This window comes from Gopherus flavomarginatus, chromosome 3 (assembly GCF_025201925.1).
Source record: "Gopherus flavomarginatus isolate rGopFla2 chromosome 3, rGopFla2.mat.asm, whole genome shotgun sequence".
NCBI lineage: Eukaryota > Metazoa > Chordata > Testudines > Testudinidae > Gopherus > Gopherus flavomarginatus.
Window position 1 is genome coordinate 16,165,062 of NC_066619.1, and position 23,875 is coordinate 16,188,936.

Below are 23,875 nucleotides of genomic sequence, written 5' to 3' on the forward strand. Positions count from 1 at the left end.
TCACACAGAGGCACCATGTCATTAGAGCTGCATGTGAAAAAGAATCTGTAACAGTGGCAATTTGAATAGATTGGAACAGGGCAAGCAGATTGCCGTATTCTCTATATCATTGATTTGAGGGTATGCGAATACTGTAATTTGTGATGGTTAACTTTCCTGTATTCCTGCAATCCCATCCATCGCACACAGGCCCAGTCTACACAAGTGCTGTATTTGTTTACTCCTGAGGGAATTTTGCACCAAACAAAAAATTCTGCACCCACAAAAAAAAAATCTGTGCACAATATTTTAAAATTCTGCAAAATTCTGCATATTTTATTTGTCAATAAATAAATGTGGAGGCTCCACCACGGCAGTGGGGAGCACAGGCCACTGGCTGTACAGAGATGAGAGATCACTCTGCAGGGCCCCCACCCACCCCAGGATACAGACTCTGCAGTGAGGCTGCACCTGACTCTTGACAGCGCACTGCCCCAGAAACAGCCTGGGGCCCTGCCCCTCCGCACCAGGCGCACCAGGACAACAAGCGAGAGGGACAGTCTCCCATGCATGCCCAGTCTTGGCCCCCAATCCAGGTGTGGGGCAAGCAGGCTTAGCCCAGTAGGATCAAAGTATAGAGGAGTTTCATGTGGGGGTGAGAGGGTTCATTGTGGGGCAAGCTGGGTGCAGGCAGCTTGGTGAGGGGTCTGAATGGGTGTGAGATCTGGATGAAGATTCCAGGGAGTCCAGGTGATTGGGGGTTGGGACTTGGTGCGGGGAGGGTCTCGGGGGGGGGGGGAGAATAGGGATCAGCAGGGGTGAGTCCAGGTGCTGGGCAATGTTCTCTCTAATTTTTTCCACCCATGGGCAGAATGAATTTTGTTATGTGCACCAATATCAAGGTAATGTGTGGATGTGCGCCACCGCTAGAAACAAAAAACATAATAATATATAGATATCATATATATACAATATATATTTTTAAAGTTACCATAGGGATAATTACTCCAATTAACACAGGTTAGGAATTTTAGAACTCAGTACTCAAAGACTTAAATTTAAGCATAAGAGAGAAATAAATTATGAAATGCAGAGACCAGTCAAAAAACTAAAATAACAACACCTTGAAAGAATAAAATTACAGAGAATATATGTGCATTGCATGAAGTATTAAAGTAACAACAAAACCAAGAACACACATATGCACTGGGAGGTGAGTGTGAAAGAGACAGAGTGTGCGCATGTGCGTGTGTGTGAAAGACGCGCTGGCTGCTGGAGAAGTGTATGAGAGACCGTGCAGAGAGGCACTCACTAGTGTGCATACAGACTGCAGCAGCCGCATCTAATTCCCAAGCCATGTCTCCCTTCTCACATAAAATAAGAACATAAGAACGGCCGTACGAGGTCAGACCAAAGGTCCATCTAGCCCAGTACCCTGTCTACTGACAGCGGCCAATGCCAGATGCCCCAGAGGGAGTGGACCTAACAGGTAATGATCAAGTGACCTCTCTCCTGCCATCCAACTCCACCCTCTGACAAACAGAGGCTAGGGACACCATTCCTTACCCATCCTGGCTAATAGCCATTAATGGACTTAACCACCATGAATTTATCCAGTTCTCTTTTAAATGCTGTTATAGTCCTAGCCTTCACAACCTCCTCAAGCAAAGAGTTCCACGAGTTGACTGTGCGCTGCGTAAAGAATAACTTCCTTGTATTTGTTTTAAACTTGCTGCCTATTAAACTTCATTGTATTTGTTTTAAACCTGCTCTGTGAAGATGGGGAACATGAGTGGAGGCAAGGCGGGGGGAGAGGACACCCCGACATCAGCACCCCTTCCCCTTGCCCCTCTCTGCACAGCAAGCAAAAGGGTCCCTGGAGCAGCTAGCCAGGGGCTCCAAAGCAGAGGGCAGGAGCAGCGCGGCAGCAGGGCAGTGGTGGGAGGGGCACCTGAACACATCACTGCTGTGCATGGTTCGACTAATCCAGTATGTGGCACTTGACTGACTTTTGCATGGGGACACAGCTTAGAGGGAACACTGATGCTGGGAGAGTGGGCCTTGGTGGGGCGGGGTCCAGGTGCAGCTCGTTGGGGCTCAGTGTGGGGGGGAGGTGAAGGCTTGTTGGGGTAGCCCAGTTGCAGGGTGCAAATTCAAGGGGGGACTCGGTGGCAGGTGATCTGGGTGCAGGGGGAGGGGCTCACAGGGAGTCCAGATGCAGCAGAGGCAGAGTGGAGGTGCAGGGGGTGAGGCTCGGAGGTGGGGGGGTCTAGGTATGGAGGGTTACGTAATTTGTCCATGGTAGCTGCTGTCCCTTTGAAGTGGGCAGATATTGGAGCATGACTGAAAGGCCTGGGACTATGGACGAAGACATGGAGAGAAACAAAAAGACTGGGAGGAACAGCAGGAATCAAGTAAAGGTGGTTTTCCATGTTGTAAATAAGATCACAAACCACACAGAAACTCACCTTTTAAACAGTTTTAAAGTAGTTATCACTATATCCTTCTAAGACTGAAATAAGAGGAAGAAGAGTGGATTAGTGGGTAGTACAGGGACTGGGTGTCAGGACCGTCAGAATAACATTAATTTTATGACCAATATATATATATACATAAATGTTCGGTTATTTAAAAACGAAGTGTCAAATTATATTGCAAGGGAAACAACTGCTTTATGACAGATTTTGGGCACAATTCAAACGCTGTCAGTGTCTGCATATTTCCCTATTAGAAAACTGTAAACAGAATTTGAAATTAGAAAAGAAATATGGGCTAACAGATAAAAAGATGTGTGTGACTATATCTCTTTGTGTGTAAATAGCACTATGCACTGTGTTATAAAGACATGCTCTTTTACTGCCTCCATGAGGAGATCCAGATACACAGTTCCAGTTGGACTGTAAAGTATTTCCTGCCAAATCACTCAGGGTCTGAACTTTAATACTCCTTAGAGAAGCTGTCACTGAATGGATTGCACAAAAGAATAAAACAGAAAGTCTACATTCCAGTACCAACACACTTGCACGAAGTAATCGTTTAACTGGTCAGAATAAAAAAAAAAAAGGAATGTACAATGTTTATTTAACATAGTAGATATATTCTCTTCTTCCCATTAAGGAGCACTACTCATCTCAAAGGACTTTGCATACTATACACTGAACACACATATACAGAAATACAAGCCCCCCTTGGGGGTTGACGAGGGCAACAACAAGCCAGAACTCGGCACAAAAGTAAGACAGATGAAAACTGTTATCAAGGACAGTAGAAAAAACCCCTACTCTCAGGAAGATGACATAGGACCTTTAGTATGGTCTCAGACAGTACCTCTGTTTTTAAGCAGAAGACCAAACCACAACAAGCTACATGGTACTCAGTTTATATACCATGCCTGTGATGAAAGTAACTAACCAACCTTCTAGAATCCGGACATCTTGGAGCATAAGTCTGGTCCACACTTCAAACTTAGGTTAACATAGCTCCACAGTCCTGAGTGCAATAGCTATGTTGAACTAATCATCAGCGCAGATTCGACTAGGTCAAGGGAAGAATGCTACTGTTGCTCAGGGAAAAACCTGTTACAGTGATGGAAAAAACCTTTAAAATTGCTGTATTCTAGGTCTACAGTATGGGTTACAGAGCCACATAGTGCCCACAGTGGAGGCACAGATAAAGTGTTGCAAAACTGACGAGGCCACTATCTCTCCAGCTCCATCAAGCAAGTACAACAAATAGATAATTATGTAAGTTTGTTGCTTCCTATTCAACCAAAAAGAATGTATAAACCTAGATTAAACAATCAGAGGTGTTAAAGGGTCAATCAGTTTATGGTCACCATTTTACATATCTTGCAATGTGTAATTTGGCAGAAGTACAGACATAATTATTTCTAATTAAATTTTTCTTCAATATACTTCTAAACAAGAGGAAAATGAAAATGAAATGCATGTGACAACCCTTCTACCACGTGCAATGATGCAGTTAAGACTTATCTGCAATCTTTGCAGAGACAAGATTACTTCAAACTATAGCAGACATCCAGAAAAGGATGGCTTAAAAGAATGATTCGTATCATGTCTTGGGAGAAGCTTTCCCTTGTTATTACACTTAATATATTTAATGTAATTTTTCCTGTAGTACAGTAATTTAAGAGAAAACAGTAACTGCCATAACTCTTAGAGCCTTACATCTTCAGAGTGGTTTCTCAATATTCACTACTTAAACAAAGCCGAAGAGGCAGAAATTATGGCAGATTATTATTATTTAATTGCTATGGCGATGGAGTCTATAGAAATATTCAAGATTGATAACGACTTGAATACTTGAGAGTGGAGGAGATTCTGAAATATTTCTAATTTTGCCCAGTTCCAGTTCCACCTTCCAGATCTGTCCTCAAACTTATTAAAACCTGCAAAAAAAGTCCTCCTCTCTGCTGCTGGGCCCTTCTCCTGCTCACTCCTATCTGCTACTGGCTAAGTCCCCACAATCACAGGTACAGATATTATCGCTGCAAAAGGAAATGAATTGCATGTATAAAAAAAACTTATTACACAAACTACAGATTCGAATAGCTGTTTAGAGGAAAGGTAAGACTTACTTGCCACCCCTGATGCAAAACCATAAAGCAATCCTCCTCCATCTGTTTGCTGCTGGAAGACATGAGAACCTGGGGGAGGGCTTCTCTCTTGTCTAATGAAGTTATATAATAATGTTTTCACAAGCCTGCTGGTGTAAGGGAGACTGAAAAGAAAAAAATCTAATATTTATCAAAGTACATGAAGTAACTACATTGGTAATTGCATTAGAACTTAAAAGAGAGATTAATATAAATATATTTGCACAAGAGGGCAGGTAGTAAGCATGTGAATAAAAACTCAGAACTGCAATATTTAGCACCTCTATAGTGCATTCTATCCAAGCAACTTAGAGATCTCTGCTGACATTACCTAATCCACAGAGGCTTTATTCCGTAAACATCTCTGTTTTACAGAGGGGGAAGCCGAGGCACAATGAAATTAAGTATCTTGCCTAAGGTTATATAAGACATAAGTATGTTTAATATAATTTTTCCTGTAGTATAGTGACTTAAGAGAAAAAAATAAATGTCATAACATTCTTAGAGCCTTGCATCTTCAGAATGGTTTCCCAATATTCACTACTTAAACATAAAACCAAGGAAGTAGAAATTATGGCAGATTATTATTATTTAAGTGCTAGGGCAATGGGTTCTACAGAAATATTTGAGATTGATAAAGACTGGAACAGAGTGGCAGAGACAGCCAGGAATAGATCCCAAGTATCTCCGCTCACCGCCGAGTGCTTCATCCACAAGACCATCATTCTTCTCTTTAATAAGGAAACTTAGTGAGGTATGCAACTTGACAAAGTTATAGGTTTGATGCCTCCTTTTGTTCTCCAGAATGTAAACGGTAGCCAGGGTTGCAGACACTTGTTTAAAGAGTCTCTCCTGATGCTGATCACTTTCTCCATCTTAAGGACATTAACATGTATTAGAGTGGACTGATTTAAACCAAAGCAATTTAAATCACTGATTTTAATCAACAAGCAAGAAACCATGATTTAAGTAATTGATTTTAATTGTGTTTTGCATTTCTACATTTTAGTTATTTTCCCAAAGACAGGTTGAATCTCACTGGTTGATAACCATTAAAATGTTTGATTTGCAACTACATAGAACCTTTACACTAAATTTAGTGTTGTTTCTTGCTAACCAGGAGGATACACTGTATACTCATTTATTCAAGCAATTATATAGCTTAACTTTTTACTAGTTGACTAATATTTTACTTGTGATATGAGTCAAGCTCTATTTGGATGGAAAATCAAATTAATTTGAAAATACACAAAAAACATTTTTTATTAAATAAAACTGCCTTAAATGTGCTGAATACATATGAAAAACGTTTATGAAAATATATTTTTCATCTAAAATTAATTTTTGTAACCCAAGGAAGTATTTGTAGTTAGTGAACTGCACTGTTTGTTTCTGATCACCACATCCTTAAAGATTACAGAATTAGTAGCGCTCGTCCTCTCACATTAGTTTTTATCCATAGATTGGAAGAGGAAAACAAGCTTTCTTGCTTTTTCAACTCCCATTTGGTTTATTAACTTTGAATAAACTAGTTCAATAACCTGAAATGAAGAAAATATTCTCTATGCAGCTGCAGATGAGGTTACTGCTTTCAAAAGCTGATTTAGCACCTTAGCAAACTCTGGTTGCCTATGCTTAGGCAGTGATTTCCATCAGTTCAGTGGCTTGACTCTCTTGGAAACTTCGCAGCAAATATGTACTGCTTTGTTTTTTGTATTTAATTTCAATAATTGTAATAGATTATAAATTTAGGTCTTAACATACGTTGTCAGTTTCAAATTTAATTTTAATAGATCTATTTTTAAATAATAAATCTCTATTTAATTTAAATTTTAAAAAATCGGGGAAAGGGATTAAAAAATTCATTGATTTTTATCCATCCTGACACTTATGTTGATTTGCCCATTGCTGCACATGTACACCAAGCACTCCATCAGCTATATAAAAAGGAGCAAGCAGCAACAGCAGGTCTAAGGAGAATTACTGTCTACAGCAGGGGTCAGCAACCTTTCAGAAGTGCTGCGCCAAGTCTTCATTTATTCACTCTAATTTAAGGTTTTGCGTGCTGGTAATACATTTTAACGTTTTAAAAGGTCTCTTTCTATAAGTCCATAATATATAACTAAACTATTGTTGTATGTAAAGTAAATAAACTTTTTAAAATGTTTAAGAAGCTTCATTTAAAATTAAATTAAAATACAGAACCCCCTAGACCAGTGGCCAGGACCCAGGCAGTGTGAGTGCTGCTGAAAATCAGCTCGCGTGCCGCCTTTGGCACGCGTGCCGTAGGTTGCCTACCCCTGGTCTACAGCTAATATTGCCAGTGTTTATTTTTTGTTTCTCTTACAGTTTAAAGCTAGAGCATAAATAGCACTCAGGAAAGTAGGATTTTTTAAATATTCTTTCACTTTTAATAATCTATGATGTTATCAGTAATCTAGTGATCCTGCAACAAGCAGCTCTGCACAAGTGGACTCCTGCAGAGCACCACTGACTTCAGCAGAGCACTGTATGGAATCACTTGCAGGACTGGGGCCTATAAACTTATGTTTGTTTTCAGTACGATTTTTAAACTGATAGTGTCCCTTCAATTTGCTCCATCATATTTTGCCCCCCAAGAAGAACATTTTTATTCAGTGAAAGGAAATATACAGTACTTATTCCATTATTCCTCTGCATCTTGGCTACGCAAAACGGGGAGACTGTATTTTCTCCAACATTTATAGTTAGTTATGAAACTAGTTGGGACCAGTTTACATTGATTACTGAAACCCATGACCTCACCTCAGTGACTTAGTGGTAGAGAAGAGAGCTGTTGGAACTAAATGAATTAAAGCAAGGGAAACCACCATAATATGTTTAAAAACAATTCAGAATTAATTACCTAAATTCTCCAAAGCTAATGAGACTAGTAATATAAGTAAAGTTAAGTACATGATTCAGTGTTTACAAGATCAGGGCCTACTAAGCCTCTGTCTTTCACTTCCCCATCTATACAAATAGGGTTCATACTTCCTTATCTAACAGGGAATAATTTCAGAAGCATTTTTGAGGCACTCAGGTACTAGAGAAAGGAATACTATAGAAAAAACCCACAGATTAAAAAAAATAAAAAATTATTTCTTTTAAAATAAAACTTTTAAGTAATGAATAAAATTTATAAAGGATATATATCAAGTTATACGGGCAAATGGGATCCAAAATAAAGCTGTACTAAAACCAGGGTGTGGAGAACCTTAAATGTGAAACATTTCATTAACATTTGGCAATGTTTTGGTTTGGTTTTTTTTTAAAGTGGCAGAATAATGCAATAAACTTATTACGTTCCTCTCCTGACACTGTCTACAAGTACAACAATCTATGAACACAAAACAGAAGTTATCAACAGCATGAAAAACTATTGGCTTTTCTCTGTGTCGAATGCAGCACTGTAATGTGACGTACCATCGGCCACGCATCAGGTATTTATGAATGACGCTCTCTCGCAGAATTTCCTTGTGAAATAGTTGGCAGGAAAGGAAGACAACAAGTGTCGTCACAGCTTCCAGGGAAATGCTGTATGTTATGTCTCTGCAGGGAGAAGAGAGAATAGTCATAAGGATTAAGGTATTGTTTCTACTTACAAACTGACTTTTACATTATGAGAAAATGCTCTACATTCACGTTTATACAATGCTTAGCACATTGGGCCTGTATCCAATCTATGCCTATTTCCAAAAAAGCCTCCCCACCCCGCCAAAAAAAGAGAAGGCTGTATTTTAAAAACAAAAACAAAAACAAAAAAAACCACCACAATTAACTACCCAAAATACACAGGCTAAAATTTTTAATTTTTGACCAAGTTTAGTTGCTCACTAAAATAATGCACATATTTTTAAAAACTGCTCTGACATTTGCACTTCATATGCTGTCATAAACAGATAAGTAAGAGTTAATAGAACAGAAGTACTTCATATCTCTTTTGCCTGTAAAGGGTTAACAAGATCAGTGAGCCTGGCTGTCACCTGACCAGAGGACCAGTCAGGGGACAGGATACTTTCAAATCTTGAGGGAGGGAAGTTTTTGTGTGTGCTGTTAGATTTTGGTTGTTGTTCACTCTGGGGGCTCAGAGGGACCAGACGTGCAACCAGGTTTCTCTCCAATCTCTTTGATACAGTCTCTTATATGTCCAGAATAGTGAGCACTAGGCAGATAAGGTGAGTTAGGCTTATGTTTGTTTTCTTTATTTGCAAACGTCTATTTGGCTGGAAGGAGTTCACATTTGTATTTTGCTGAAAGGGTTTTAATTTGTACTTGTATACTTAGGCTGGGAGGGTATTCCCAGTGTCTATAGCTGAAAGATCCTGTAACATATTCCATCTTAAATTTACAAAGATAATTTTTACTGTTTTTTTCTTTCTTTAATTAAAAGCTTTTCTTGTTAAAGAACCTGATTGTTTTTTTTATTCCGGTGAGACCCCAGGAGACTGGGTCTGGATCCACCAGGGAATTGGTGGGGAGAAAGGAGGGAAGGGAAAGAGAAAGGTTAATTTCTCTCTGTGTTAGGATTACTTTCTCTCTCAGGCAGAGTCTGGGAGGGGGAGAGAGAAGGAGGCAGGAAGGTGGATTGTCCTCTCTGTTTTAAGATTCAAGGAGTTTGAATCACAGTGATCTTCCAGGGTAACCCAGGGAGGAGAAGCCTGGGAGAGGCAACGGTGAGGGAAAGGGTTTACTTTCCTTGTGTTAATATCCAGAGGGACTGGGTCTTAGGGGTCCCCGGGCAAGGTTTTGGGGGAACCAGAGTGTACCAGGCACTGGAATTCCTGGTTGGTGGCAGTGCTACAAGTACTAAGCTGGTAATTGAGCTTAGATGAATTCATGCTGGTACCCCATCTTTTGGACACTAAGGTTCAGAGTGGGGGTTTATACCATGACATATGCATTTGTTTTAAAAGTGAACAAAGAAAACTGAGAGGCCAGCTCTGATACAAGAAATATTTAGGGACAACAGAGGGCACTGAGACCAATGTGGATGCAGGCTGCTTGAGCTCTAAAGAGGCCTACAGTGAATCCCCAAACATTGTCCCCTAAAACACAACATCTAACCCCAAAAAATATTGCCCCCAGACTACTGAAACCCCCAAGATGCCCTGTAGCTCGCATCTTCCTCTGATTCCAAAAGCACCAAAAAAACCCAAAGATCTGCCTACCCCACTTCTACAAACAAGATAGTGCCTGAGCCTGATGGAACGAAGCTGATGACTGTCGCACAACAGGTGGCCACAAATACTGTTGAAATTAAATCTACAGTTTCCACCCTACAGACCATCATGACAGAGATTCAGATGGACGGGTGAAGCAGAACACAAGAGTTTCTGAAGTGGAAGATGACTTCAAAGAAAACAATTTGCAGATTATGAAGAACTACAATTATATCAAGAGGATTAAGACCAAGCTAATAGATCTAGAAAACCACTAACAACGATGTAACATCAGGTTTGTGGATGTCCCTGAAGGAACCGAGAAAGGTAAACACTCTGAATTTGTCCCTAAATTGCTACGTACGTTGCATCTGCCGGTAGATTTTTGTTTTGATAGAAAACAGGCACAGTGGGCCCTTGTCCCCAAGTCAGGTCTAAGAAGTCAGCCTAGAGCACCGACTGTGAAATTCCTGAAGCTTATATTGCAAAAATCCAGAGAAAAGAAAGAGCTAGTATGGGGAGAACCAGCAACTAAAATACAGCTCTTTCATGATTATGCCCATGATATGGTTGCAATGAGGTCAGCTTTTAACCAAGCAAAACAATTGGCCAGGACGATGGACTTTAACTATTTTATTAAATATCTGGCAATGCTCCAATCATACGAATGGCAAGACATCATCATTTAGTTCTCCTTAGGAGGCAGAAAAATACCTCAAAAATCTGCAAACTCCTCTTTCACAGGAGGAGACATCTAGGGAATGACCCAACCATATGGAATTTATGTATTGCTCTCTAAGCTCTGATATGTCTGCTCTAAACAAGTTGATGAGTGCCAGGTTGATATTGATATGTTAGTTTCTTTTCTTTTTTCGCTCTCTGACTAGGGTTGAAGGGCTATCATCAATTTACTTCCTATTGCCTTAATTCATGGGAAAGGAGCAATGATGTAAAATCACTTGATTAGTAATTACATATCATGGTTTTATTAGATGGTGCTTCCTTATGGACCAGTGTATCAATGTTCTATTAGTAATAGATGATTACCATAGTTGTAACGTTTGGGGCCCCAGGGAATGTGGGAATATCCAAGTTTCACCTTATCCAACTGCCCCTCTAGGTATCAAGTGGATAATTTTGGACAGTTTAAACAGATACTTCTATCTGATTGTAAGGTACTACTGTGTTTTTCTCACACCACCATCTTTTCCAGGGTGTTCAGTTAAAAAAAAAAAAACAAAAAAAACAAAAACAAAAAAAAAACCTTACTTAATTCCTCTTTCTGTCCCCTTCTACTACCCTCCCATGCAGATAATTTCCTTCCCACTCCTGTAGAAAATGTTCTGTGAAGTAACACCCACCACTGGATTATATAACTTTTGCTGCTTAAATTTGCAAGAACTGTATGCTGCTTGGGAAAATGTGCCATTTCTCATTTATTCATGAAGTGACTATGTTTTATCCGGTATATTTTAACAATGATGGCTCCCATAATTAAATAAGTCTCTTAGAATATAAAGGGGTTTAATAATCCTATTAAAAGGAAAAAAATATACTCAATGCTTAAAAACGAGAATGTTGGCATTGCCGTGTTCCAAGAGACAGATCTGACAGAACTTGTAGCTTGTAAACTGAATAGAGATCAGGTAGGCCTCTCAGTTTCTAGTAGCTTTAATTCTAAAGCAAGAGGCACTGCCATACTGAATACATACAAAGTTGATGTTAATATTCTGAGCACAAGGTCTGACAGTGAAGGCAGATTTATTGTCCTCAAGGCTGAAATTGGCAATTCTATAATCATCTTTGCCAATCTCTATGCACCAAATCAGGATGATCCCAAATTTTCTCATAAGTATAAATTACGTGGCCCACGATATCGTTGGTAAAGCTGGAGACATTAAACTTCTAGACCAGGTCTTTGATAATGTTCTTATATGGAGATAGAGAAGATTTAATACTCATCAGGTGCTTCATACATATATGGCTGATTCAGGTTTACAGAATGTGCAGAGGCTGGGTAATCCTACAGCTAGAGGAGAGGTCGGCAACCTTTCAAAAGTGGTGTGCCGAGTCTTCATTTATTCACTTTAATTTAAGGTTTCGCGCGCCAGTAATACATTTTAATGTTTTTTAGAAGGTCTCTCTCTATAAGTCTATATATTATATAACTAAACTATTGGTGTACTTTAAAATAAACAAGGTTTTCAAAATGTTTAAGAAGCTTCATTTAAAATTAAATTAAAATGTTGATCTTACGCTGCCGGCCCGCTCAGCCCGCTGCTGGTCTGGAGTTCTGTTCACCTAGGCCGGCAGCGGGCTGAGCGGGGCCTGTGGCCGGGACTCTGGCTGGCAAGGGTCCGGCAGCCAGAACCCCAGACCAGCAGTAGGCTGTACAGGACCAGCGGCCAGGACCCCAGACTGGCAGTGGGCTGAGTGGCTCCTACCAGCCGGGATCCAGGCTGCCTGCCTGCCAGACCCCATGCCACTCCCAGAAGTGGTTGGCTGCTGGCACATCTCTGCGTCCCTGGTGGTGGGGAGGGCAATGGGTCTCCATGTGCTGCCCGTGCCCACGAGCGCTGCCCCCCTCAGCTCCCATTGGCTGGCTCCCAGCCAATGGGAGCTGCTGGGACGGTGGGGACGGTGCTGGGGGGCCGCAGAGACGTGCCAGCAGCTAGCCACTTCTGGGAGTGGCGTGGGGCCAGGGCAGGCAGACAGCCTGCCTGAGCCCCGCTGTGCCACCAGACTTTTAGTGGACGGAGATCACGACTGACTGGTAGAGGCTCCAGGATTGATCAGTTGATCGTGATCGACCGGTTGGTGACCACTAACCTAGGACTATCATTTTCATGTGTTTGATTACCAAATCCAAATTTGGCTACCAATCTATTGCTTGGATTAAGCTTTTATATTCTAATTCGACTTCCATGGTAGTAACCAATGGTATTATTTTTCCCTTTTTCTATTACTGAGAGATACTAAGCAGAACTGTCCCCTTTCTCCTCTTCTGTTTGATTAAGCTCTAGAACCTTTAACCCTTGCCATGTGAGCAAATCAACATATTTAAAGGTATCATGGAGGGCTAAACAGAGCACAGAATTATGTTCTGTGTTCATGATGCTCTTGTATTTGTATCTTAAAGTCCAAGGTTACTATTCCTAACCTCTTAAGTACAATTAATAAGTTTGGACATCTCACAGAATATAAAATTAATTGAGATAGATCAGAAATCTTAAGCATTAACAAATAAGCCCAAAAATGTCTTTTTTCAAATTGGTGGCAATCCTCTTACATGAAATCTTTGGGAATGCTGATTCCCAAAAATATTCAGGACATCCCTAATATAAATGTAGAACCAGTGACTGACAATGTGGCTAATGACTGCAGGAGATGGAGTTCATTAACCCTGAGTTTGTAGGGGTTGACATATATAATTCTGGGAAGGACATTCATTTTCAGTATGTCCTGAGGGATCTCTCTATTTCTGTTCTCAAACTCATTTTAAGGAATTCAGTAATATTTTCATCATGTCCCTTTGGGGCACAGGTAAGAAACCTAGACTGGCTTTGAACAAATTACAGCTCCCCCACAATCTCTGGGAGGATTTCATTTTTCCAGCCTGGAAAGTTATCATATCTCCTTTTTGTTAAGCGAGGCATCTTTGTGCCTTTTAGATAAGACAGTACAGACCCCACTTTGTGTTCAGACTGAACAAGAATTGGTGTACCCTCTCCCCCTTTCAGGCATTGTAGGATCAAATTATTGTAGATTTGATGGCTCCAGAGCTCCCACAACAATGGTTGTGAGGCAAGCTTGGTCAAACTTGGCTAGAAAGTCCTGCTTCCATCCATTCTTCCACGTAGAGGCAATTCTATGGAGCAATCCTACCCTTAAAATCAGAAGCAAAAATTTGATGTGGAGGAATTAGATGGAGAGAGGAATTATCACTGTGTCACAGCTAACTGACAATGATCAATTTAAACCATTTGTAGATCTTCAGCAACAACTTGGCTTCCCATGTCCCAGATCATAGAAATTTATCTACAGTTAAAGCCCTGGATGTGAACTTCACAGGAACATTAATACCACTTAGTAAGAGGAGTGAGATGTGAACCAAAGATCTTCTAACTCCCAGACCAATGGACATTCCCGTATGCCAACAAGTATTTCATGAGGGGAACGATGAGTCTATCTCATGATGTGCTACCACCAAAAAATGCATAGCACTTGGCTGGTCTGTCACTAGTCACTTTGAAAATTTTGCCATAGTTACTATTCTCTGAAAACTAGAATCTTTACATTATGCTAGACCTATGCCTTGACCTATATATAGTTTAATGTCAAAGATACTGTGACATTTTTCCTTCCTTTAACAATTAATTATAGTGTAAAATCAGGCTCTTTCAAATAATGACGACTAAAAAAAAAGTCATGCTCTAGCGCACTGAATGTAATGGACAATTGAATTTAAAAGCAGCCTGGACTAAAAGTCATTGCTCTGCTAATTAGTCTCAAGATTACACTGGAAACAATCCAATTTAAAAATTGCACAAGTTCTCTCTCTATGAAAAAAGTAAATGTGATGTTTATTACACCTAAGAATTTTTGGAATTCTCAAGTGTACTATTTCAAAAACTGGCAATAATCAGGGCCGCCCAGAGGGGGGGCAAGTGGGGCAATTTGCCCCAGGCCCTGGGCCCCGCAGGGGCCCCCACAAGAATTTTTCAGGGGCCCTGAAGCAGGGTCCTTCACTCGCTCCGGGGCCCCAGAAAACTCTTGCGTGGCCCAGACCCCCTAAGTTTCTTCCGCTCCGGGTCTTTGGCAGTAATTTGGCGGCAGGGGGTCCTTCTGCACCAGGACCCGCCGCTGAAGTGCCCCAAAGACCCACAGCGGGGAGTCCTTCCGCCCCAGGACACGTTGTCAAAGAGCTGGGTCTTCGGTGGTAATTCGCCGGTGGGGACCCCCACCATGGGTCTTCGAGGCACTTCGTCGGCGGGTCCCGGAGTGGAAGGACCTCCCGCCACTGAAATACCGCCGAAGCGGGGCCCCTTGCTGCCGAGGACCCCAAGTCCCCTGAATCCTCTGGGCGGCCCTGCCAATAATTTGCCTTACTATAAATCATAAGGAATGGCCATTATGAAATACTTAAAACATATACAATATTGCATAGATATTCAGTAATCAAATCTCATAATATCCCAGCAGTAGTCAATATTAAGCACATTAATCGAGAGGTTAATATTTGCTCAAAGTCAAAGAGTTAATAGCAGAAGTGAAATTACTTTCCGGGCTCCCAATCTCATACACAGTCCACTCAACTATGCTACCTCCAACACTGAAGCACGTTTAACAGGAAGGTTATTTACAGACTAACATTTTCCTTAAAACATTTTAATCCACACATTTTTATTGCACACTTTGGCAAGATATTTCTGCTTTAATAACATTCTTCCTTTAAAATTGCTGGCTCTAGTTTAATTAGTTTTAGTTTCTGTGAGTCACCTGACTTTTTGCCCATTACTCTGAAAGTTAGGCAGTGAAAATGTTGATAAGATACAAGGTCAGACATTACACTGTGATCCAGTTCCACCGCAAATTTATCTAAGCCAGAAGCAATGCCGAGCTAGGAGCTGCTACCAGGTTCTCGCCAGATTGTGCTGCATAATAACTCATATCTACATCAGTCCCAATTAGAGCACTATGCAGCCCATTACAGCATACAGGGATTAGATATCCAGGACTCTTTACAGGAGGCATCTATGTAGAACATACTATGTTTGGCTTTTTTAATGACCATAAAAATAGAATACATTCAAATGTACACTTTCCCCAGGGCTGAAGGGTATATGGAGATTGATTCTCACTCACACACACATTGACAGAATGAACAGGGAGGCTGATTTGCCCTGGCTACAGAAACCACCATAAAATCCAGGACTCTCATGTATTTTCACTGGGAGAATACAGAAAAAGGTTTTAAAAATACCCAGAGAATTTAAGATTTCAAATTATATACATTTTTATATATTCTACCTATAATTCTTTTCCATTAAAAGTCCAGCAATATAACTGTCTCCAACTCATTTTTTCCATGAATTAGCACTTTTTTCCCATGGCAAAACTAAATGTGGAAATGCAAGTTTGAGGAGAAATTAGGAAGTCCCTTCCTTCTCTTTTTTTTAAATCTGAATAATAAGAAAGTTCTAAGATGTTAGTGTAACATATTATGCCACTTTCTAAAAAGCTTCTTTTCACATTATTTAACTGTTCAGAAGCAAAAATAATAAAATTCAGTAACTGGAGTTACCATACGTGTTAGTCCCATGTTCTTTTTTATTCAAGCCCATATCCCCAGTGTTGCCATAATTAAGGGATGTTTAAGTGTATGTTCCTTACTTTCAGCTTGCAGAAGAGCATAGACAGAATATCTAAATTAAATCTTTTCTCCTAATTCCAATGAAAACCCTGTTTTCCATTATTCCAAGCTGCTGTTCTTAAGTTACCTGCTCAGTAACACTGCTTGAGGTTTGAGAGCCCAGTGCCTGCCAGTCCTGAGGGCAAGTTCTTAACTCAAGTGTTTCTAAAGGCCCCAATGACTCTAGCAGTAATCTTTTTTAACTTTTCAAAGAAAATCTTGAGTGCACACAGAAAAGGTAAAAAAACATGAGGCAGTCAGTTCATACACACAGCACATCTGGCTAATCAAGTTACACCTATGTTATTCCTGACTCTGGCTTCCTCCTGTGTTAGGATTTGTTGTTGTGTTTTGTTTTTTTCCCCTCCAGAAAAAAGGATTATTCCCCTTGTGCACTAATTGAGGTTCTGTGAGATGCTTCTCCCTATGGTGCGGCAGTGCCCCTGTGCTTGGGATCGGAGATCTTCACCAGCAGTACTCATTGGACCGCACATGCGCACCTCCCTCTCTTGCGCTGTGCGCAGGATGTATATATATAGCACTGTGCAGTTCGACCGTGCCCAGTTCCTTATCTGACACAGAGCTTATGTTTTTGGCTCCAAAGCAGAGGAGAGGAGGGCGGGTACTGGAGCAACTATAGGAACACACATTTCGAAGAACTTCAGTTACTCCACAGGTGAGTAACCCTCTCTTCTTCGAGTGATGTCCCTATGGGTCCTCCACTGTAGGTGATTATAAAGCAATGCCTCTAATTGAGGGCTGGGGCGCACCAGCAGTGAATCTAGTTCACTTACGAATGTAAGTGCATCTGGTTGTGTCACACTTGCTATTCAAAAGTATCTGTCTGACTATGTCTGAGCAGGTTATTTCCAGATCCTGGAACCACAGAGGAGCCAGACTTTGAGGTGGAGCATCTGTCGATTGGGATGGAGGATGCATCCTGTGAGAGGAGCCACAGCATTAGGTGGAAAGAGATCAGTCAGTATACCATCATGCCTCATGCGTAGAAGATAAGTATACCAGACTTTTCATGGCCATGTTGAAGCTATTAGTATGACATGAGCTCGGCCCTTCTGTATTTTGCGAAGCACTTAGAATAGGAAGGGAAAGAGAGGGAAAGCATAAAGCAATGGCGCATGCCAGGTTATTAGGAATGTGTCTCCAAGCAATCCACACCCCAGTCCCACCCTGGAACAGAATTGAGGGCAGCAGATGTTGTGTTGAGTGGCCAAGAGATCTACGGTGGGATAGCCCCATTAGCTGAAAATGGGATGAACTGCTTGCTTATCCAGCTCCCACTCATGACCATGTGAGAATGTCCTGCTGTGTGTGTCACCAGTGGTGTTCTGGTGGCCGGGAGGTATGAGGCTGAAATGGAGATGTTGTTCTGGACACACCAGTCCCACAGTTTAATCATCTTCAACCATAAGGAGTGGGACTTTGCTGTGCCATGCCTCTTGATGTAATACATGCAGGCAAGATTGTCCGTCATCACTCTTATGGTATGAGAAGAGGTAGGAAATATCAGCAGGCATTGCAGACCACTCATAGCTCTAGGAAGTTGATTTGTAAGGTGGATTTGGTGGATGACCATCTTCCCTGCACTACGTGTTCATGTAGATGCACTCCCCAAGCGATTAGGGAGGCATCAGTGGTTAGGATCATAATCGGTGATGGCTGTAGGAAGGAACTCGGACACAGATGTTTTTGGGCTGTGCCCACCAAAGTAGTGAGTCCTTGACTTATTGGCATGGATAAGAGTTTGTGTAGGCTGTGTGTGGGGAGAGATATACTGTACGGAGCCATGCCTGAAGACACAGCATGTGAAGTCTTATGTGCCTGATCACGGAAGTGGCCGCTCCCAGGTGGCCTAGAAGTTGGAGGCACATTCTTGCAGACATCTGGGGGCAGAACCATACATTGGATACCAGATCTAGTATGGCCGACAATATGCGAGGCGGTAGGAAGTGGACAGCTCGGGGAGCATTGGTTTCAGATGGGGCCTTGAGGAGACAGTTGTCCAAGTATGGAAAGATGATGACACCTTGTTTCCTTAGGTAGGCAGTGACGACTGCCAGGACCTTGGAGAACACCCAAGGGGCTGTAGATAAACCAAAAGGCAGCAGCACCTTGTACTGGTAGTGATCATCACCCATGACAATTGGAGAAATCATCTGCGGGCATAGTGTATTGCGATATCAAAGTTTTGGAAGCTGAGGGCCAAGAACCAGACCCCCTGTTCCAGCGTTGGGATAATATTGAGAGGGTAACAGAGAGAGGGTAACAATCTTGAAATATTGCAGTTTGACAAACTTGTTTAGATTGCAAAGGTCCAGGATGGGTCACCAGCTGCCAGATTTCTTCTCAATGAGGAAATAATGGGAGTAGAAACCCTGTCCCCCGTGTTGGAAAAGGACTGGTTCTATGGCTCTCACTGCAGAAGATGATTTATTTCTCCCCATAGAATGAGTTCATGAGAAGGGTCCCTGATGAAGAATGGAAAGAGAGGGTGGCAGGCAGGATAGATAGGAAGGGGATGAAGTGTCCTTCCTTGATTATCTCTAGAACCCACTTGTCCAAGGTGATTAGTCTCTATAATGGGAGAAATTGAGCTAGTCCATTGCCAACTGGTGGGATGTCAAAGATGGTGGGAATGACTAGAAATGGGAAAGGCTTCTCGGTGCCTTGACCACACCTTCAACATTGTTGCTTCGGGGGGGTGAATGAGAGGTAGTCCCTGAAGAGTGGGTGTACTATGCTTGGAGAGACACCTTTGTTTACAGCGCTGCAGTCATACCACCATTGAGGAGTATATTGCGGTGGTTGGGAGCGACAGGAGAAACAGTACTTTCTGAGATGTCTCTCTGCTGCAGGTGTATAGAATGCCAAGTGATTGAAGTGTAGCTCGAGAGTCTTAAAGAGAGTGCAGGGAATCATCCATGTGCTCCGAGAATAGTTTTTGGCCTCAAAAGGTAAGTCTTCCACAGTGGTTTGGACCTCTTTAGGAAAACCCAAGAGATGAAGCCGTGATGCACGCCTCATGACTACAGGAGCTGCAATGGACTGGGCAATGGTGTCTGCAGAATGTAATGAGGCTTGTAAGGCTGTACAGGCTAGGAGGTGTCCTTCCAACATTAGGGATTGGAATTGCAGCCTCCAGGAGATCATGACAGAGTTCCTTCAATTTAGAGTTTAAGCAGTTATACTTAGCCATCAGAGCCTCGTAGTTCAAGATTCAAAACCGGAGCATAGCTGAGGGATATGCCTTGTGTACAAATAAGTGTAGGCATTTCCAAGCTCTCTCTGGATGGCTAGCACAGGATTGGTAATGATGGCCTCTCTTTTGCCTCTCTCATTGACCACCAGAATATTTGGGGTAGGGTGAGAGAATAGAAATTCAGCATCTTTTGCTGGAATGCAGTGCTTTTTGTTGGTGCATTTGCAAGTCATAGGGATGGACACTGGGGTCTGCCAGAGAACTTTTGCAGAGTCGAGAAGAGCTTCATTGATCAGTAGTACGATCTTGGAGGAAGAAGATGCGTCGAGAATATCAAGCAATGTAATGCTGCTGACCCTTGACTTCCTTGAATTCCAAAGGAATCTGCAGGGAATCTGCAATCCTTCAGAACAAGTCTTGAAAATGTCTGAAATCACTGGCAGATGCAGGGGGTGGAGGCATGATAGCCTCATCAGGAAAAGAAATGTAATGTAGGAGGAGCCTGCTCCTCCTGATCACTGGGGAAGGGATGTGTCATCCTCGGAGGAGAAAGAGAGGAGTGTTGTGAGCCTGGAGAGGAGGTGGAAGTGGGGCAAGGTCATGTCGAAGAAGAGGTGACTCAGGAGTGTCTGCTACCAGGAGGTCTTCAGAGTAACTAAAGTCTACTGGAAGGGCGGGAGGGAGCACCATTGGTGCCAATGTATGACTCGGTACCAAAGGAGTGATGTATTCCCCTAAGATGTCAGTAGATGGAGACTTGACTGGCTCCGATGACCTGGCTGGCTCCAAGGGCTTGCTCAGTGCCAAAAAGGATGTCAGCGCCGTAGCTCCTGCAGTCGGCTTGTCTCAATCTCCAGAGGTGATTGACTGTGCCAAGCGTTGTAGGACTGCCAGGTTAAAGTCTTTATCCCATTTCTACATTCTGATACCAGAGGTACTTGGGTGGGCCCTAGAGCTATGTCCCCTGTCAGATGCTGTTGAGGCAACTGACCTTGGAGGGGACGGTGTTCTAGTGGACTGTGCCTCAAAATGTGAGGAGGGAGTCTGTTTCTTCTCACCCAAGTGAGAAAGGGACGACTTTCTCTTCATCTACTGATCCTCATTCCCCTTAACCCTCATCCTGGCAGCACACGAGGACCTCACAGGAAGAGAGTCCAGGCCCAGGTCTGATGCAGGCCCCAGTGATTTCTCCATGATGAGACGTTTTAAGCAAATGTCCCAGTCATTTCTGGCCCTGGTTGTGGCAGTGAGAACATTTTTGTGGAACGTGTCCCTCTTCAAGACAGCGAATACAATGCAGGTGGTCATCCATTACTGGAAGGTAGCCTCACAGGAGATGTGCCTCTTAAACCCAGGGAACCTGAGCATAAGGGTGAGGGGAAAAAAGCTTCCCAGTCAGGAAGGGTAGTGAGGAAATGAAACCTAAGCTATGACATAACTTTAAAGGTAAAGAAAAACAAAAAAATTGGGTCTGGTTTTTTTACAATAGAAATAAAAAAGAAAGAAGAAAATACTAACTACACTACATCTAAAAAGTAAGGCGCTAACTACTGAGGGAACAGGAGAAGCAGGCTCTGCTGTGGATTCCATCCCAGACCAAACCCGTTAGGAGTAGGAACTGGAGCCGGTCAGACTGCGCAGCGCTATGTATACATCCTGCTCACAGCATGGGAGGGGGGAGATGCGCATTTGCAGTCCGAAGGGCACTGCTGAGAAAGATGTCCAATCTCAGGCATGGAGGTGCTGCCACACGTACAGTGGAACACCCAAAGGATATCACTCAAAGAACCCCAAACTCTCTCTCCCTACCTTTTAATTATTTTCTTGGACTTTCACCACACCAATTTAGGACCCTCTAAGTATCAAAAAGTATAACTAATTTTCTAATTAAGGATGGTCGCCAAAAGGGCTGAGTTACAAAAAATTTCAAATCATACAAGAACCAGATTTTATTAGAATGCTTCCTCGGGGCCCACCAGAAAGGTGAAAGAAGAGTCACCACAGAGAATAGATCAGTTTTGAACACTGAAAAGAAGTAGAGAAGCTGATTATTGGTCTCCAAATGCAAGTACAACAGGGCAAAGTGAACATAATCTTTCCTCTTGGAATCACTTCCAAATTTATACTCAATGATGGCAAACACACACACTGGCAATAGAAACATTTGGGAAATTTCTCAAATATGCACTCAAGAAATATGAATTGAAAGCAAAGGGCACCCACTGGCCTTTTCTACTACTCTCTCTCAAACGAAAGAACAGGAAATATTCCCATCTAGTTCTCCCATCTCCATAGATAGGAAGGGAGAGTGTCTAATGAACAGGGTAGTGAACTGGGAATCAAGATTTATGAGTTCTATTCCCAGATCATCTCTGACTACTTGTGTGGTGAGCATAAATCTCAGCTTCTCTGTACCTTAGTTTTTCCCTCTGGGAAATACCTATTTTTACCAGGATGAGATAGTTTGAGAGAGAATTTCATTAAAACCCTATATAAAGCACTATGTAAGCATTTTTAAATGCTTCAACTGATCCTTCATACCAACAAGACAGGTTTTCCTGAAAATGTTAGCTGTAACCAAATTTGAGATATTGTCATTAACGTAAGAGAAGACTTAAGACAAATGTCTAAATACCTAGCCATATGATCACACATTGAAGTTACTACAAAAGGAAACTGAATTCTGAATGACATTTTCAACATCCTTATAGACTCATAGACTCTAGGACTGGAAGGGACCTCGAGAGGTCATCGAGTCCAGTCCCCTGCCCTCATGGCAGGACCAAATACTGTCTAGACCATCTCTAATAGACATTTATCTAACCTACTCTTAAATATCTCCAGAGATGGAGATTCCACAACTTCCCTAGGCAATCTATTCCAGTGGTTAACTACCCTGACAGTTAGGAACTTTTTCCTAATGTCCAACCTAAATCTCCTTTGCTGCTTGATAAGAAATGCAGGATAAATAAAGAAGATCAGGCTTCATCCTCTACAGGATGACCACCATATGCTTTTAGAACTATAGTGCGTTAATGTTAAATGGCACACAGTACTAAACTACTCAATATGAAACAATAGGAAGAGTAAACTTTTGTCATGCATTAGACAAACTTGGTGATGATACTCTCTGGATCAGACAAAAGGAGACAAGGCTGCGTATCACTAAAGTACCAGTGCAACTGTAAGCCTTATCATTTCACATTCACCCCAAGAGGCTTCATACTGATGTTTGAATAGAAGAGGTGACAAGACTAAGCTCTGATGGACCAGATAGCCAAGAGCTCTCAGAAAGGGCCATCACTCCTTGGGACAGATCAGAAGGGAATGAATGGCATGATTTTACAAAATTCCATCCACTCTTGCTAAGTTATGTAGCTGTGACAGCAATATGATGTCAAAAGATGCTAAAAGATGAAGATTTTTTAAAGCTGTTTGACTTAGGTTCCCGAAGGGGAGGTTGACCACAGTAATTGGTGTAATTTCCATGCAATTCCAGTGATGATTCCAGTCTGAAGCCTAATCAAAGGAGGGTCAAGGGTTTTGAGGATGTCAGATGTTGGAAACAGACAGTTACCAATTTCTCAAATATATTTCCAAAAGAGGGACTTTTAAAATAGCTGACTGGCTGCCAAGACACTAGTGCCCAGAGCTGGTTTCTGTAGGAGCCAGACAACAAGCCTGGTTGAGAATTACCAATGGGTACATTGGCTATCCCCTTTCAGAAAACAGCCCACGCTTTTCATGGAGGCTTTCTACATCCAGTATGGGCACTGGGTCTGGGTTTACATCAGGCATATCACTTGCAGTATTGTTGGGACCTTCACTGGGACAATGACTGAAATTCATTATGGGATGATGATGCAGCTGTTCTTTCTAACCTTAGGTTGCAATGCCAAGTTCCAGCAAGGTCACACTGAATCTAATCAGAGTTTTCTTCAGAAAAATAAAAGTTCCTCATAGCCAAAAAGAGATGCCTCTGGAGCCATTCCAAGTTGATCGAACTGCTTACTACAACCTGGAACGTATCCACAGGTTGGGATTTAACTGTTGTTGACAGAGAAGACTTCTTATTCCCCAACGTGGCCACGTGTAATAGGTTGTTCTTACCACTGTAATGCCACCTGGCATCAGGGAGCTATATTGCAGGGGACTTTGCCTCTAGTGCCCCTTCCTGGTGGCCACTTCCTTTGCCCTACAATGGCCTGTCCTGTTCAAGTCTTCTGTGACTCAGCCCTCCTGCCAAGTCATTTCCAGGGTAACAGAGGGTCCAATTATAATGAATTAAAATAATTGTTTTGCCCCTTTCAGGCTATATTGATACTCTCTGCTTCTTCTATGTTGCATCCTCCCAGCAGGTTTTTTCCCCCACTGCCTACTTTCTCTGGGGACTCCAGCAGTTTCCTTCAGAAGTTCCTCTGCTTTTTGCAGGCCCTATCTCAGAGCTCCCCCACAGAAGCCGACCCTGCTCC

The 23,875-nt window shown here is 42.1% G+C and overlaps 1 protein-coding gene across 2 annotated transcripts in view; it reads right to left on the reverse strand.

The window, feature by feature from the left end:
• Window positions 1-23,875, reverse strand: part of DYM (dymeclin) — a 355,894-nt gene that overhangs the window by 253,052 nt on the left and 78,967 nt on the right. For both annotated transcript variants that reach the window (XM_050944679.1, XM_050944680.1), the window contains exons 7-8: window positions 8,039-8,164; window positions 4,577-4,719 (exon numbers count right to left, since the gene is read on the reverse strand). In XM_050944679.1, the coding sequence (XP_050800636.1) occupies window positions 4,577-4,719; window positions 8,039-8,164 (269 nt within the window). The remainder of the gene's footprint in view (window positions 1-4,576; window positions 4,720-8,038; window positions 8,165-23,875) is intronic.